This window comes from Labeo rohita, chromosome 2 (genome assembly GCF_022985175.1).
Source record: "Labeo rohita strain BAU-BD-2019 chromosome 2, IGBB_LRoh.1.0, whole genome shotgun sequence".
Lineage (NCBI taxonomy): Eukaryota > Metazoa > Chordata > Actinopteri > Cypriniformes > Cyprinidae > Labeo > Labeo rohita.
In genome coordinates, this window is record NC_066870.1 from 1,182,959 (window position 1) to 1,200,268 (window position 17,310).

Sequence of the window (17,310 nt, forward strand, 5' to 3'; positions counted from 1 at the left end):
TAAAAGTTGTTTGCTGTCATTTTCAAATGTGCTTCAAAAACATGACATTGTTGAAAGCATTTAGTATAACGTAATGTGAACGTAGATTATCGCCATATGTGTTATTGTAATGCTTTTGTGAAGTGTCTCGCAATTATTAGCGCATCATTTATGAATAAACCGCATCCAAACATCAGGAACAGAGATTTATTTTGCACTGCTGCTTCATAACATTAAAATATTCCCATCATCGCAGCTGAGACACAGTCTGGCTTCCAAAAAGCAGGAAAAACCCCATCTGAGATATTCATGACATTAATGTGAAGATGGAGTTTGTTAAAGAAGAGAGTGAAGACAGGAGCGATGCAGAAACACACAGAGAGAAAGAGGAAGAAACTGAGGAACACAGAGGTTAGTGTCATTCTCGATTCTTCTATATGTACACTGTGTGCAGAATTATTAGGCATGTTGATAATCTGGTCATATTTTTTTCCCAAGCACATTTTACCAATTCCAAACCACAACAATCTTAATAACTACTGTTAATTTTGTATTTAATCACTTGTAAGTGATATATAATTGTCCGTGAAGGCTGGAAGTGAAAAACTCCTTATATTCAGGTGTGCAGAATTATTAGGCATGTTTTCTTTTACAGATAAAATGAGCCAAAAAAGAGATTTAACCCAGACTGAAAAGTCCAAATTATTACATGCCCATGAGAAGAATGCAATACTAATGCATTACATTTGCAAAGTTAAGGCTTGACCATTGGACAGAGAAATGCTTGTTGAGTCTGCATGGTCAGAAAAAACAGGTGGAGAAGAAAAGATGCATGTTAACTGCAAAAGAATTAGGAATTAAGGTGAAGAATTAGGTGTGACACCATCAGGAACCGTTTCCAGTTCTCCAGCGCCACCATTTTCCAGAACTGCAACCTACCTGGAGTCTTCAGAAGTGCAATGTGTCAGGTTCTCAGAGACTTTGCTTGGTAAAAAATTCTAAAAAATGCCCCTGACTTAATAAGAATAACAAGCTGACGTGTTGTGAAATACATGAAGACAGTTTTTTTTTTTTTTTTTGTTTTTTTTATAGGCTTTATAGACAGATAAGTTGAGAGTGACTCTTGAAGGACAAGCATCACATCCTCTTGTACTTCTGATTCAAGAATTTATCTTCCAAAATCTGGCAGTACATTTTGGGAGTTCATGTTTAGTCTCCTATCCTGAAAAGTCTGACTTGCAGAGATGGACTAAAATGAACTCCCAAAACTTACTGCCAGATTTTGGAAGACAAATTCTTGAATCAGAGGTACAAGAGGATGTGATGCTTGTACTTCAAGAGTCACTCTCAACTTATCTGTCTATAAAGCCTATAAAAAAAACAAAAAACAAAAACTGTCTTCATGTATTTCACAACACGTCAGCTTGTTATTCTTATTAAGTCAGGGGCATTTTTTAGGATTTTTTACCAAGCAAAGTCTCTGAGAACCTGACACATTGCACTTCTGAAGACTCCAGGTCGGTTGCAGTTCTGGAAAATGGTGGCGCTGGAGACTAAACGGTTCCTGATGGTGTCACACCTAATTCTTCACTTTAATTCCTACTTCTTTTGCAGTTAACATGCATCTTTTCTTCTCCACCTGTTTTTTCTGACCATGCAGACTCAACAAGCATTTCTCTGTCCAATGGTCAAGCCTTAACTTTGCAAATTCTTGTAATGCATTAGTATTGCATTCTTCTCATGGGCATTTAATAATTTGGACTTTTCAGTCTGGGTTAAATCTCTTTTTTGGCTCATTTTATCTGTAAAAGAAAACATGCCTAATAATTATGCACACCTGAATATAGAGAGTTTTTCACTTCCAGCCTTCACGGACAATTATATATCACATATAAATGATTAAATACAAAATTAACAGTAGTTATTAAGACTGATGTGGTTTGGAATTGGTAAAATGTGCTTGGGAAAAAAATACGACCAGATTATCAACATGCCTAATAATTCTGCACACGGTGTATACACCGTGTTAGATCAGTTAGCACTAAATTTTTAGATTGCATTTCATTTTGACATTCATGAATTGATTTGGGCAATTTAACATGTTTTAGGCCTTACAGAAGTGAAAGAGGAATGTCAGGAAGCGAAGGAGAACGATCAGGATGAGGAACCTCATCATTTCGTAAATGGAGAACAGTCTTGTAGTCGTTCACAGAACGATAATAATCAGTCATCTCAAAGAACAGAAGCCAAAAACCTGTTCACCTGCACTCAGTGCGGAAAGAGTTTCACACGCAAAGGACACCTGAAGATCCACATGATCATCCACACGGGCGAGAGGCCGTACACCTGTCCTCAGTGCGGGAAGACCTTCACGTGCAAAGGAAGCCTTAAGGATCACTTCAAGATCCACTCCGGAGAGAAGCCTTTCACCTGTCCTCAGTGCGGATGGAGTTTTGCACGTCAAGAAGATCTTAAGAGGCACATACGAATTCACACCGGAGAGAAACCGTTCACGTGCTCTCAGTGCGGAAAGTGTTTCACCAGTTCAGGAGATCTGAAGAGACACTTGAGAATTCACTCCGGAGAAAAGCCTTTCACCTGCCCTCAGTGTGGAAAGAGCTTCACGCAGAAGGAAGGTCTGAAGGAACACATGAAAATCCACTCCGGAGAGAAGCTTTTCACGTGCATGTTGTGCGGGAAGAGTTTCACACATCAGCGGAGCTTGAAAAGACACATGAAAGTGCATTCAGGAGAGAAACTGCACCAGTGTCCTGAATGCGGCAGGAGGTTTTCAGAGGCCTGCAATCTCAAAACACACCTGCTCTCTCACACTGGAGAAAGACCCTTTCACTGTCAGCGCTGCGACAAGAAGTTTTTCTTGGCCGTGCACTTGAAGACGCACATGAGGATTCACGAAGACGAAACGCGGTACGTGTGTTCGTTTTGCGGGAAGAGTTTTCTGTGGCTCAACGGGTTTAAGGATCATCAGAAAACGCATATAGGTGAGAAACCCTACGTGTGTTTGGACTGTGGAAGTACTTTTACTCGAGCCGGTGAACTGAAAGTGCATGAACGGATCCATACTGGAGAAAAACCTTACAAGTGTTCACACTGTGAGAAGAGCTTCACTCAATCTGGAGCGCTGAAAATTCACGAGCGAGTTCATACGGGAGAGAAGCCGTACCTCTGTCCTTCATGCGGGAAGACGTTCAGTCGATATGGAAATCTAGGGAAACATTTAAAAAAGGCTTGTCCAAAGCTGAGACAGTGAGGAGCTTCACCTTAAACTCCAGCTACAGGACAGAATGTCCTACAAATTGTGACAATGAAATATTATGAAGGGACAAAGTGTGTGTGTTTCTGTGAAATGCTACAAAAATGTAGGGATGGTTTTATATTATGAAATAGCAAAAATTACCTTTTTTTCATACGGTAACTTTCGTCAAAAAATGGCAATATGTCTCTGTTTTATCTTATATCTTTAAAATACAATTTGTGCATCATAGTTCTTCAAAGGTGATCCATGGAGAACTGAGAATACTCAATGAGATCGTTTAAGAAACTAGACCAGTCAAGAAATGAGGTTACTGATGTATTCCTACTTGATTTTATTTGCAAAAATTATGAGAGGACTGCAAATGCATACAGTATAGTTAGTCACTGTGTGAAAATGTGATGTGAAAGTACACTTAGACATCTTTAGAAATGCTTAAACTGAGTAAAATTCACATCTAGCCAAATTCTCTCTTTCCTCTTTTATGTGGGAGTTTTTTGTGGCTTTAACAGGTTTGTCCATCAGAAAACACATCAGTGAGATTTATGTGTGTGCTTGGACTGCGGGAGTATATTTACTAGAGCACTTTAACAAATACAGCATTTCCTCTCCCGTTTTTAGATGTATTTATTTAGCAGATGTTTTTATCCAAATGAGGAATACAACAATTAATTTATGTTAAGCAAACATTAACACAAGAAATTCTAACAGTGTATTGTCAAGTGTCAACAAGGAGGGATTTAAGAAATAGTGAAGAGGTTTATTTCATGTAAACATCACTAATCTTCAGAGATTTTCTGCACGTACTTGTGCTTCTCATGAAAACACAGATCATGTATGACTGTACCGCGTCCTTACTTTCTCTCAGAAATGTTCTACTGCACATCATCTTCTCACAAATTACCAGTCTGCTTTCAGAATCAGACAGGCTGTATGCATTACGGCTTATTTAGTTTTCAACAGGAAATGTTCTGTATAATTTCTTTACAATAACTTCTGTGCAATTCCCTGTAAATAAACATATTAGAGGACTGATATGTGTTGTATGTTTGTAATTAAATTCATTGGACTTCGATGTAGAATTGTACAGCATTAGAATTATTATACAGAAATATCATTGGATGTATGAGTGGAGCCCACATATCTCCTTCAGTCCATAATCCTTAAATCAGTGATTGTTAATATGACAAAAATAATTTGTCTGATAAGTGAAATGGTGAAGGAATAGTTCACCCAAAGATGAAAATGTAGCCATCCAAGATTAAGATGAGTTTGTTTGTTCATCAGATTTGTAGAAAGGTGTCATTCCATCACTGTCTCACCATTGGATCCTCTGCAGTGAATGGGTGCCGTCAGAATGAGAGTCTGATAAAAACATCACAATAATCCACAGGTAATCCACACCACTGCAGTCCATCAGTTCACATCTTGAGAAGACAAAAGCTGAAACAAATCCATCAAGACATTTTTAACTGAAATACGAGTCCATAATCCATAATAACACTTCCTCCAGTGGAAAAGTCCATCTCCTGTTGTCTCTTACATCAAAATCCAGGCAAATATTTGTTTAAAGCTGTTTTGACTTGTAAATGGTGACTGATCTGTGCAGATTTCTCTCCTGATTCAGACCAGACCACTTGTTCACTGGAGGAAGCGTTGGTATGGATTATGAGCTCATATTTTAGTTAAAAAATGTCTTAATGATGGATTTGTTTCAGCTTTTGTCTTCTCAAGATGTGAACTGATGGACTGGAGTGGTGTGGTTTACTTGTGGATTATTGTGATGTTTTTCTCAGCTGTTTGGACTCTCATTCTGACGGCACCCATTCACTACAGAGGATCCATTGAGAAAGAGACAGAATGACACATTTCTACAAAATCTGTTCCCGTGAAGAAACAACTCGAATGGCGAAACAATATAATGTGTCATCCAACCTTATCACAAATTTGGAAGCAAAATGGTCCATGATGCAGAATTATCTGCATGAACAGATTATGCCATTTTACAGAATTTTATATAACCTGTGCAATTAAAGTACAGTTGATTGATTATTGGGAGACAAAGCCTACCACTGCCTTCCCTCTCCAATAAATCTCTTCACCCTGACTCTGAAACTGGAGGGTTTTTTTTTTTTTTTAAGTCGAATTGCTTCTCTTTTTTTGATACATCACAATCTCTCTCTAGTGTTCACTAACAGATCTCGGCGGCAGTGCCTTGCTTTAGTTTGACAGCCGCCGAATAAACGAACACAGCAACTTCTGTTTTTTGGCCCGTGACGTCATCAGGGCTGCGCCACAGCTGCAGAAAATCGATCGAGCAAAGGTTTGTGTTTTTACACGGAATAACATGCATTAAGGTCTATAGAACGATACGAAACGCTGAAAGATTCATGTTTTACAGAAGTGTTCCAGCGACACTGTTATTCTCGATTATTCGATCTAACAGATTACTGTCGGATATAAACTGTAACGCTTTGAAGTAAATATTGTAACTTATATGGTGAAATGTGTCCACACGTGACGGGACTGATACATTTCGCCTTTTGTTTTCTATTTTAATGACATTGTCTTAAACGTGACGAAGACGTAGAAAATCTACTTCTACTAAAATCTTCACACTGTTGTGAAAATGGAGGCTGTTGAAGATGTGAGTGAAGAAACATGCAGTGAGAAAGACGAAGATCCTGAGGAACAGAGAGGTTGGTGATCATTCTTGATTCTTCATTAATAATTAAGAACGTTAAGGTAACAAACCTTGAACAGCCAAAATGAAATAAAAAATACTACGAATCTCCATTACAGTTATTATTAGGGCTGCCAGTTTTCCACAACTAATTATTTACATGAGGTGTCGTTTAATTAATGTAACTAATCCATTTTGGATGTGTGAAATTAACCTTCAAAATATAATTTAAACTCATTATTGTCTTACAATGATAAAATAATTTAATAGACATTAAAAAGGTAGCTTTAGAAAGAAATATTTTGATTCAGCATTGCATAACTAAGAATAATAAATGGGTATGTTTTTACTGAATATTAAATATTTTATGAAATTATATTTTAAGTATGAAAATAAAACTGCCAGTCTCAATGAGTGTGCCATTGATTCATTTACTCAGTTGATTTGTTCCAATGACTGATTCATTCAGAAACAAAGCAAGCGATTTTCTCAATTTGGAACCGAGTGCTATACTACCCGTACTATTTCTGCCATATGAAGATATGCTAAAAAGAGTAAGAGTGATATATTAGTGTGCGTTTCAGAATTCAGCAACTATATTTATGAATGAGTCACTGAATCATTGACTCACTCAAGTCGTTCAAAACCATGGATTCGTTCAGTAATGAATCACTGCTGTGTGGTGCTCAACAGTTCTGCTTTGATTAGAATTATTTTCATTGGCAAAATTGAGCAAAAACAACAGTATTGTGTCTAAAATGTAACACTATACATTCGTTATGAACTGCATCAGCGAAAGATTCTGTACAGGTGTGGGTGAGACAGTGCATTAAATGTGTTAATGCATTATATTTTCCAAATTAATCTCATTATTATAGTATAGTTACATACCACATGATCTGATGGATATTTTCAGCTCATCAAATATTACCATTTGCTCTGTACTTATTACTGGTGTTGTTTTACTGTTAATTTTAGACCTGACGGAAGTGAAAGATGAACGTCAAGAGCAGAATGAGGTGAAGGAGAAGCAGCAGAATCAGGAACCTGATGATTTAGCAAGTGGAGAAAAGTCTTCTAGTTCCACAGAGACTAAAAAGAACGTTTCCTCAAAAAGAGCAGACGCTAAAGGCTCTTTCGCCTGCACGCAGTGCGGAAAGAGTTTCACACGTAAAGGACACCTCGAGGTTCACATGGTGATTCATACGGGCGAAAGGCCGTACACGTGTCCTCAGTGCTCGAAGAGCTTCACGTGCAAAGGAAGCCTTAAGGATCACTTCAGGATTCACACCGGAGAGAGACCATTCACTTGTCCTCAATGTGGAAAGAGCTTCACAAATTCAGGAGGCCTGAAGAGACACGTACGGATTCACACGGGCGAGAGGCCTTTCACCTGCCGCCAGTGCGGAAAGAGCTTCCCGAGTTCAGGAGAGCTGAAGAGACACGTACGGATTCACTCCAGAGAAAGGCCTTACACCTGCCCTCAGTGCGGGAAGAGCTACAAACAAAAGGAAGTTCTGAGGGAACACGCCAAAATCCACTCCGGAGAGAAGCCTTTCACGTGCATGCTTTGCGGGAAGAGTTTCACCCAACAGAGCACCCTGAAAGTTCACATGAAAGTGCATTCAGGAGAGAAACTGCACCAGTGTCCTGAATGCGGCAGGAGGTTTTCAGAGGCCTGCAATCTCAAAACACACCTGCTCTCTCACACTGGAGAAAGACCCTTTCACTGTCAGCGCTGCGACAAGAAGTTTTTCTTGGCCGTGCACTTGAAGACGCACATGAGGATTCACGAAGACGAACGACGGTACGTGTGTTCATTTTGCGGGAAGAGTTTTCTGTGGCTGCATGGATTTAAAGACCATCAGAAAACGCATATCGGTGAGAAACCCTACGTGTGTTTGGACTGTGGGAAAACCTTTGCCAGAGCGGCCGAACTGAAAGTGCACGAACGGATCCATACTGGAGAAAAACCTTACAAGTGTTCACACTGTGAGAAGAGCTTCACTCAGTCATCAGGACTGAAAGTACACGAGCGAGTTCATACGGGAGAGAAGCCGTACCTCTGTCCTTCGTGCGGGAAGACGTTCAGCCGATATGGGAGTTTAGGAAAGCATTTGAAAAAGGCTTGTCCAAAGCTGAAAAAGTGAACACCCAACAAAAGACCATTTAGGGTATTGAAGAAAGGTCAAAGTATTAGTTTAGAAAAACTGCCACACTTTTTTTATTAGTAAACAGTGGTTTTTCTTTTTCTTTTTTCTTTTTTTTTTTGCATGTGGTTGCATTTTTCAGACTATATAAACATACGATTACATCTTTAAAATGTAATTTTAATCATAGCTCTTAAGTACTGATGATTTCAGTATGCTTTGTTTTTATTCCAAAAATCAATCAAGCTTGAATGTGTGCTAGTTTATGCTCGAGTCGGTCACATGAATCATGTAAATAAGTCACTGAATGGACTGATAAACACGTCAGCTGTGTAGTTTTAGTGTTTCTGACCATAAAATGATCAGCAAAATAAAGTAGCATGCAGTGACTTCTTCAGCGAGCACAAAGAACAAATCTGATGCTAATTAACACTTTTTGTAACATTGTATCTTGTAACATTGTAATACGGTTGATTCCTGCTTTGATGGAAGCATTGTATTTTGTTGTTTATGCTGAATCTGGTTTATAGCTACACTACCAACTGGAACTGTTTAAAAACTGTGCCTTTAAATTCACTCCACATGGAGCTTCAAGCCTGAAACTGAACCGTAAACTCAGATTTAAATATGTCTTTAGTTTAGTGTTTGCAGAGCCTGAACATTCTCGCCTTTATTGTCATATTCACAGTCATCAGGATCCTGCTGGTTTCAATCACGTCCTTAAATTACTCTTTTGCATTTGTTTGCCTGTCCTGTCTGGTGTTATTGGCTTGTGTTTATGTGTGTTGCCTGCTTCCAACCTTTGCTCTTAATAGTTTGTGTTCAAATATCTGACAGTCACTTTAATAAAATGAAGAACATGAATTCCAAGCATGTTTGTAAACCTGATCTGTTGCAAACCAAGCCTGGGTTTGTAGTGGAATCACTGATTCATGTGGGGATTTTCTTCTTTTTTGGTGAAATATCTCCCAGGATTGATATTTGGGCTACCATATCTGTATATTGGTCTTCAGTGGATAATTCAACAGTGATTTTATTATAGTGGAATTTAAAAATGCGTTGGTTTTTTGTTGTTCATTAAAACATGTTACACAATTATGACACAGTTTAATAAATGTAGTTTAAGTTAGGAGGATTGTGTGTGTAACATTACCACAATGGAAGCTGTTTCTAGCGAGGGATCTATGGACATCTGAACTGTTCATTTTCTACAAGAATAAATGAGACATTAAAAATGTGAAATGTTCACTTATCCAGAACCAGAATCCAGAAGATTTCTCATAACCTCCATTGACGGCTGCACACCTGCATAATTAATCAAAAATAACAGTTGTTTCTCCTCCGACTTACAATCATCTTTCAGTATCTTTATTAGGTATTTATTGAGGAAGTGTGTGCTGAAATTCTTACTAGTGAGGGGTATTATAAGTGTTACTATTTGTGTTTACTTTTTTTGGATTGGATATTTTTAGCGTGTGCATACATCCTGAGACGTCTATTTGATGTCTGCGTTTACATCTAGAAGACGTATTTTTTTAGAGCATTTGCTTATCTACAATACATCTATAGGATGTTTCCTATCAGATGTCAAATAGACGTCTATTAGACTTTAGTCTTTAAGATGTTTACAATTTAGAATGTATGTAAAACTGACATCTTGCAGACATCTGTCAGATGTTCATACACAGCAGATGCTTTCCAGATCAAGTGATCTTTAACAGACATCTTGCAGATGTACGTGTGCTATCTGGGTCTGATCACTGCTATTTTATATGGTTCAAATGTATGTTAACAGCATTCTATTGACTCTGATGCACCAGATTTGTTATTACTAGGGTTGGAAGAAAACGCCTTGTCCTGCAAACAAACAATAAATATATAAACAACATCAAATATGTAAAATATATATTATGGCCAATGGTACATTCGACTACATTTATTTATTTGTTTGTTTATTCTAAATTTATTTGTTTTACTTGTTTTAATTTATTAAACAACATCAAACGCTAAACACAACGGTCAAAGACGTCCCTAATATTCTAAACATGCATTACAGATGAGGAAACTACAAAAATAAACATTTCAGATGAACGCTCAATATTTGGACTGACTTTTATTTTGTTATTATGACGCCGTGCGTGCTGCGTCATACGCGCCTCAGGCTGCAGTTTACGGAAGGAGGAGTGATTTGTGTTGAAGGAGCGCGTCTGCATTGGTCCACTATAAATCTGCACGAAACTTTTGACGTGGTTTAAAGATGCACAGGATGATAAAAACTGTTCTGAGGTAGTAATGTGAACGATTGTAGATGACTAAATGCAGTATTTGACAGCGTTATTCAAGCGATAATAGGCGGTTTCTCGTAAATGGCGCCAAAACTGATGTTGTTTTGTGTGAGTGAAGCGAATCAACATGAGGAAAACACGAATTCACTCATCAGAGGTGTAAATTACACATAATCACAAACCTGACAAAGTCTCGTTTGCAAATTCACAATATGTTGTCGTGAAGATGGAGTTTGTTAAAGAGGAGAGTGAAGACATGAGTGATCCAGAAGGAGTGAAAAAGGAAGAAACTGAGGAACAGGGAGGTTGGTGATCATTCTTGATTCTTCTTTAATGTCTGCTGACACTCAAAGGGGAAGAGTTTGGTTTTCTGCCTGCAGAGGTTGTGGTTTGGTCTGTTGACAGCTGTCAAAGGGTGCGTTGTTTTGTCTTTAAAGGGGTCATCGGATGCTAATTTTACTTTTTCATGTTGTTTGAACATTAATGTGTGTTGTCAGTGTATGTACAAATCTACCCTATAATGATACAAATCCATGCAGTGGTTTTTAATTAATCTGTAAAAATAATATCCCCTTTTTCAAGTGGAGCCGTTCTCAGATGCCTGTCGTTGTGGCGTCACATGACAGAGGCCACTCCCACCATAGTTGATTGACATGAGCGTCTTACCTCAGATCAGCTGTAACAGTAGGACCTCTTTGTTTTGATGCCGGAGCAGGGATGTAAGTTAGACAAGAATATCTCCGATTGAGCGATTGAGGTGTTGTGTTGCTGGATGTAATAATGAACATAGTGGTCGTCATTTACTCCCGACATCTGAGCCGCTGAAGATGCAGTGGATTATGTTTGTTTGTGAAGGGAATGCGGCTCCCGATCTACATATATCCGTCTATGTTCATGTGAATCATTCATGATCCAGCTTCACTTACAGCAGAAGTGAGTATGAGGGTTTTTTTTATGAATCTTTCCTTATAATGTGGTAGTTAGGAAGTTTAGGGATAAATGCGGCTAAAGTAAACAAGACCGTCACTCCACAGAGAGAAGAGAGGGGCGGGGCGAGCAGAGCTCATTTGCATTTAAAGGAACAACCCCTTAGAATGAGATGATTTTTGCTGAGCTCATTTTGACAAGGTAAAAAGGGTGTTGTTTTACAAAACCATTGAGAATTTTTATTCAAAGTATATTAGAGACTTTTCATTAAGACCCTAAAGAATCATATCAACTTGTGGAAAATGGGCATCCGATGACCCCTTTAAGACAGAGGCTGGAAAACAACATGGTTCAATAAAATAAGTGATCATGATCCTGCATAGCAGTTGTGTACTATATCTAATGGCATTAACTTGAGTATGGCATAATTTAAAGTGACAGTTTACCCAAAAATAAAAATTCTGTCATCATTTACTCGTCATTGTTTCACACTTTTGTTTAACGTGAAATAAAAATGTTGGTAATCAAACAGCAGCTGGTCCCCACTGACATCCATATGAAAAAGTATTTAAAAAATGTGACCCTGGATCACAAAATCAGTCATAAGGGTCATTTTTTCAAAATTGAGATTCATACATCATATGAAAGCTGAATAAATAAGCTTTCCATTGATGTATGGTTTGTTAGTATAGGACAATATTTGGCAGAGATAAAACTATTTAAATATCAGGAATCTGAGGGTGCAAAAAAATCAAAATATTGAGAAAATCACCTTTAAAGTTCTTCAAATAATGTTCTTAACAATGTATGACTAATCAAAAATTATGTTTTCATACATTTACAGTAGGAATTTTACAAAATGTCTTCATGGAACATGATCTTTACTAAATTTCCTAATGAGTTTTGGCATAAAAGTAAAATCAATCATTTTGACCCATACAGTGTATTTTTGACTATTGCTACAAATAAACCCCAGCGACTTAAGACTGGTTTTGTGGTCCAGGGTCACAAATGCTATGGAAGTCAATATGGACAAGCGGCTATTTGATTGCCTACATTCTACAAAATATCTTCCTTAAACCATTTAAGCATGTTAAATTATTAAAAACAAACATATGGTCTTTGACAGTTTCATTGATTTTTAACTATTTTGTGTTCATTTTAGACCTGGTGGAAGTGAAAGAGGAAAGTGAAGAACTGAATGAAGTGGAGGAGAAACGGCAGAATCGGGAACCTCAGCGTTTCATAAGTGGAGAAAAATCTTTCGGCTGCTCTCAGACTGAAAATAATTCTTCACCAAAAACAACAGAACCCAATAGTTCTTTCATGTGTCCACAGTGTGGAAAGAGTTTTACTTGTAAAAGAGATCTTAAGAGGCACATACGAATTCACACTGGAGAGAAACCGTTTCCATGCTCTCAGTGTGGAAAGAGTTTCGCAAATTCAGGAGATCTGAAGAGACACTTACGAATTCACTCCGGAGAAAAGCCTTTCACCTGCCCTCAGTGTGGAAAGAGCTTCACGCAGAAGGAAGGTCTAAAGGAACACATGAAAATCCACTCCGGAGAGAAGCCTTTCACATGCATGTTGTGCGGGAAGAGTTTCACACATCAAAACAGCTTGAAAAGACACATGAAAGTGCATTCGGGAGAGAAACTGCACCAGTGTCCTGAATGCGGCAGGAGGTTTTCAGAGGCCTGCAATCTCAAAACACACCTGCTCTCTCACACTGGAGAAAGACCCTTTCACTGTCAGCGCTGCGACAAGAAGTTTTTCTTGGCCGTGCACTTGAAGACGCACATGAGGATTCACGAAGACGAAACGCGGTACGTGTGTTCGTTTTGCGGGAAGAGTTTTCTGTGGCTCAACGGGTTTAAAGACCATCAAAAAATACATACTGGTGAGAAACCCTACGTGTGTTTGGACTGTGGAAGTACTTTTACTAGAGCTGGTGAACTGAAAGTGCATGAACGGATCCATACTGGAGAAAAACCTTACAAGTGTTCACACTGTGAGAAGAGCTTCACAGTTTCGGGAGCCCTTAAAGTACATGAGAGAGTTCATACGGGAGAGAAGCCGTACCTCTGTCCTTCATGCGGGAAGACGTTCAGTCGATATGGAAATCTAGGGAAACATTTAAAAAAGGCTTGTCCAAAGCTGAGACAGTGAGGAGCTTCACATCCAGGTGTAGGTGTGTTCATGTGAATTAAATGCGGACAGGACAGTTCAGCTTGCAGTGTAAACAAACGTGGTGGAGCATATAGCCTGTTAGATATGACTTGCCAATCAACTAACTTGATCATTATAAAAGTATTTAAAACACAAAATACATCTGAGAATAATAATATCAGTTGTTTTGCAATCTAAGAACAGTTCGCCCCAAACTGTGCTCACCCTCAGGTCATCCAAGATGTAGATGAGTTTGTTTTTTATTTAGATTTATAGCCTCTTGGATCAAACTCAAAGCATTGATATATGCCTACAGAACAACCACTGGCTCTGCACTCCTAAATTCACTACTTCAGACTTGTGTGTTTTCCAGAAGCTTGTGAACTGCAAGTGAACGGCACATTGTAGTGCCATCCCAAAGATGACCTGCCCAACTCAGTCTGAACAGCTGAGTCTTAAAGGAGAAGTCCACTTCCAGAACAAAAATTGACACATAATGTAGTCACCCCCTTGTCATCCAAGATGTTCATGTGTTTCTTTCTTCAGCTGTAAAGAAATGATGTTTTTTGAGGAAAACATTTCAGGATTTTTCTCCATATAATGGACTGATATGGTGCCCCGATTCTGAACTTCCAAAATACAGTTTAAATGCAGCTTCAAACGATCACAAATGTGGTTGTAAACGATCCAAGCCGAGGAAATGTTTACCTCAACAAACATAATTTCTTTAAGACTGATAAAGGGGTGAGTACATTATCTGTCAATTTTTGTTCTGGAAGTGGACTTCTCCTTTAAGTCATCTTCAAGAAATGGCTAAAGACGCATCTCCTCCATCGACACTTGACCCTCTAACACTAGCACTTTCTATTTCTAGTTGAACTACTTGTTTTCTCTTTATTTATTAAAAAAAACCTGTTACCCTCTAACACGAGTGATCTCTATTCTTTTTTTATTATATCTGCCCTTGCTGTGTGTACTGTGTTAGACTGACCGAGACTTGTCACAGCACTTACATATTGTTTCTCTTTTGTGGGTCTGATTGCTTCCATTGTCATCATTTGCAGGTCTCTTTGGATAAAAGCGTCTACTAAATGACTAAATGAAAATATAATGTAAACAGTGATTGACCTGTACATCTTTTTCACTTCATTATTATTGATTATGGACTCATATTTTAGTTAGAAACATCTTAATGATGGATTTGTTTCAGCTTTTGTCTTCTCAAGATGTGAACTGATGGACTGGAGTGGTGTGGATTACTTGTGGATTACTGTGATGTTTTTATCAGATGTTTGGACTCTCAATCTGACGGCACCCATTCACTGCAGAGGATCCGTTGGTGAGACAGTGATGGAATGACATCTGATGAAGAAACTAACTCTTTCTAATCTTGGATGATCTGAGGCTGAGCACATTTTCACCTAATTTCCATTTTTGTGTAAACTATTCTTTTACAGTATTTTGAATAACATTGGTTAATTAGGAAATAAAACCTATATGTCGGTCATACAGCATGAAGGGTCACGTAACAAGCTTGATGCGTCACTATGGAAATAGGAATAATGCATTTTATAGTCTAAAAGACTGCTTTCAGAACTTCAGTTTCTTAAGAACCAACAACAGTCTGGAGTAGAGGCACTTTTAAATGTAATGCGTGATGAAATTGTTTTTAGAATTTCAGTTGAGGTACATATATCGCTGATTGATGCCCATTCTGCAATACAACTGAGCACCCTATATGGGAAATAAAACTAATCACAGATTCTTCATGTAGTTTGTCGTGACACAGGACTGTCCTTTGCACTGAAGAAGAAAAGATAAAGAAGCAGATAAAGGCAAATAAAAACCAAAGTGTGTCTATAGCATTCATTGTCATTATTCATGGTACAGTAAACCAAAGTCAAGAATGGAAATCACTCACCTTTCGTCTCAAATATTGACATTTCACAAAAATGAACTGAATACATGAATAAATAAAATGAGATTTAGAAATTCAAAATACGCAAATATGTTTTTATGTCACAAACACAAAGCCAAGAGGTGCACACACATCCACAAATAGATGGAGTCCATTAACTATCTACTCAAGCCAATCAGATAACTCACATTATTGAACCGGAGAAACATTAACGTGCAATATGTCAGAATTTTTAGAACAGTCCAGACTTCTAAATAAAAGAGCCAATCAGCAGTTGAAGTCAGTGCATCACTGCAGCTCCTGTCAGATGCTCCACTTCCCAACAGTTCTCAGTGTCCTGACTGATGATTGCATGTGTGTATTGACTGGACCAACCTGAAATATACACTTTATGGGACAGTTCATGTCTGATTTTGTTGCTGATTTGAAATGTGAAGTTGGCAAGCATTTGATTTCAGTATTATCCCATTTAAGTCGATGGGACTTGGTCTTAATGAGAGCATTGCATAATTTGGCCACTGAGTATATGGACTTTACTTGAAAAAAGTAAAGCACAAATTTTGACAATTTACAGATGTGGAGCATCATGCACAAATGGCTGATATATATGACCTTTTAAAACAGTAGCAGTGCCAAGAATTAGATATAATACAGTGTATAATACCAAATATGGGCTGAATGAACATGAGTGATGAAACAGCACCAGACCGGGGGTTTTGCGTGAGTGGATAATACAAGTAAAAACCTGTCTTTGGCTTTATTTTGGATGCTGTGAGTAGCTTTTACAATCAAAACTGTTAAGTCTGATTCATATGAAAGATCATTTGTGTGATTAAGTGTTTGACCAGTAAATGAATATGCATATCTCCTGTCTGCTGGTCATTTTAATTTCGTATGTGTTAATTCTTTGGATTTCAACAATCTGTCACAAAATGTACATATGAAGAGTTCAGATGCAAAACCAGCTAAAAGCCATCTCGGTCAAAAATGAGATAATGATACTGAGTGAATGCTCTCGACACATATTACACGTCCATCAAATACTTTTTCTTCAAACTTGCTAAAATTCCAGCCTCAGCCCAATCAGAAGGACCAGTACTTACATAGAAACCTATACATCTGAGCCTGATAAAAATGCATTTTTTAAAGAAAGACATCAGATGGATTTAGCTGGTTTTGCATTTGAACTCTTCATATTTTCTTCTATACACACAATGGGAAGAATTTTATAATACATTTACATACTGTTTTAAGAGTATTGTTACATTAATACTTCTCAGCAGATTGTTAGCTCCACAGTTTTAAAAAATGTTATGATAAATTATACATACATGTGTTTTGAAGTGGTTTTCATTTTGCAGATGATGTTTCACTTGCCTTTCTGTTTTTCCTTAAAATTCTTTAAATGTTTTTTCTAAATGAGAAAAGAATGGCTTTATGTAAATTTGATCATTAGGCTTTTTGTAAAAAGTTTTTCTTCTACACTTCTTGATACTAAATTGTGCATCGGGCTTAAAAAAAGCATTTCTAGGACCGCATTTCTAAGACCCTATAGTTTTTTTGTATTATTTAATTTTATTTATTTATTGTATATATGTATGTATTAGCGTCTCATACTATTTAATAGCGCTTGCTATTCAATTCTATATATTATTATTTTTTAAAGAAATATGTAGTTGTTTAACTGTATACACTTAGTTATTGTCCTAACCCATTCCTAACTCTTAACATACCCATTGGTAACCCGTTTGAAATATTTAACCTAATTTATTTCAATATATTCTATATATATTCTGGAGTTAAATTCCATTTTCTTGGAAAGAAAGACTTGTATTTTTGCAAGACTTCAGTTTATTAGACGCAGCACAGCCATTCACGTCTGATGTGTGACACACATAAAGTGCAGTAAACGGTAAAACAATTGT

General features: G+C 37.6%; 2 protein-coding genes across 2 annotated transcripts; both read left to right on the forward strand.

Annotated features, from left to right (window-relative positions):
- Positions 1–235: 235 nt before the first annotated feature.
- On the forward strand, positions 236–8,950 carry LOC127176370 (zinc finger protein 850-like). The gene is made up of 3 exons (XM_051128016.1): positions 236–390; positions 2,088–3,248; positions 6,915–8,950. Exons 1-3 carry the CDS (start codon positions 306–308, stop codon positions 8,084–8,086), a joined length of 2,418 nt encoding a protein of 805 aa, XP_050983973.1. The 5' UTR covers positions 236–305; the 3' UTR covers positions 8,087–8,950.
- Positions 8,951–10,248: 1,298 nt separating this feature from the next.
- LOC127173462 (gastrula zinc finger protein XlCGF8.2DB-like) lies at positions 10,249–16,677 on the forward strand. The gene is made up of 2 exons (XM_051123377.1): positions 10,249–10,676; positions 12,464–16,677. Exons 1-2 carry the CDS (start codon positions 10,598–10,600, stop codon positions 13,465–13,467), a joined length of 1,083 nt encoding a protein of 360 aa, XP_050979334.1. The 5' UTR covers positions 10,249–10,597; the 3' UTR covers positions 13,468–16,677.
- The last annotated feature ends 633 nt before the right edge of the window (positions 16,678–17,310 follow it).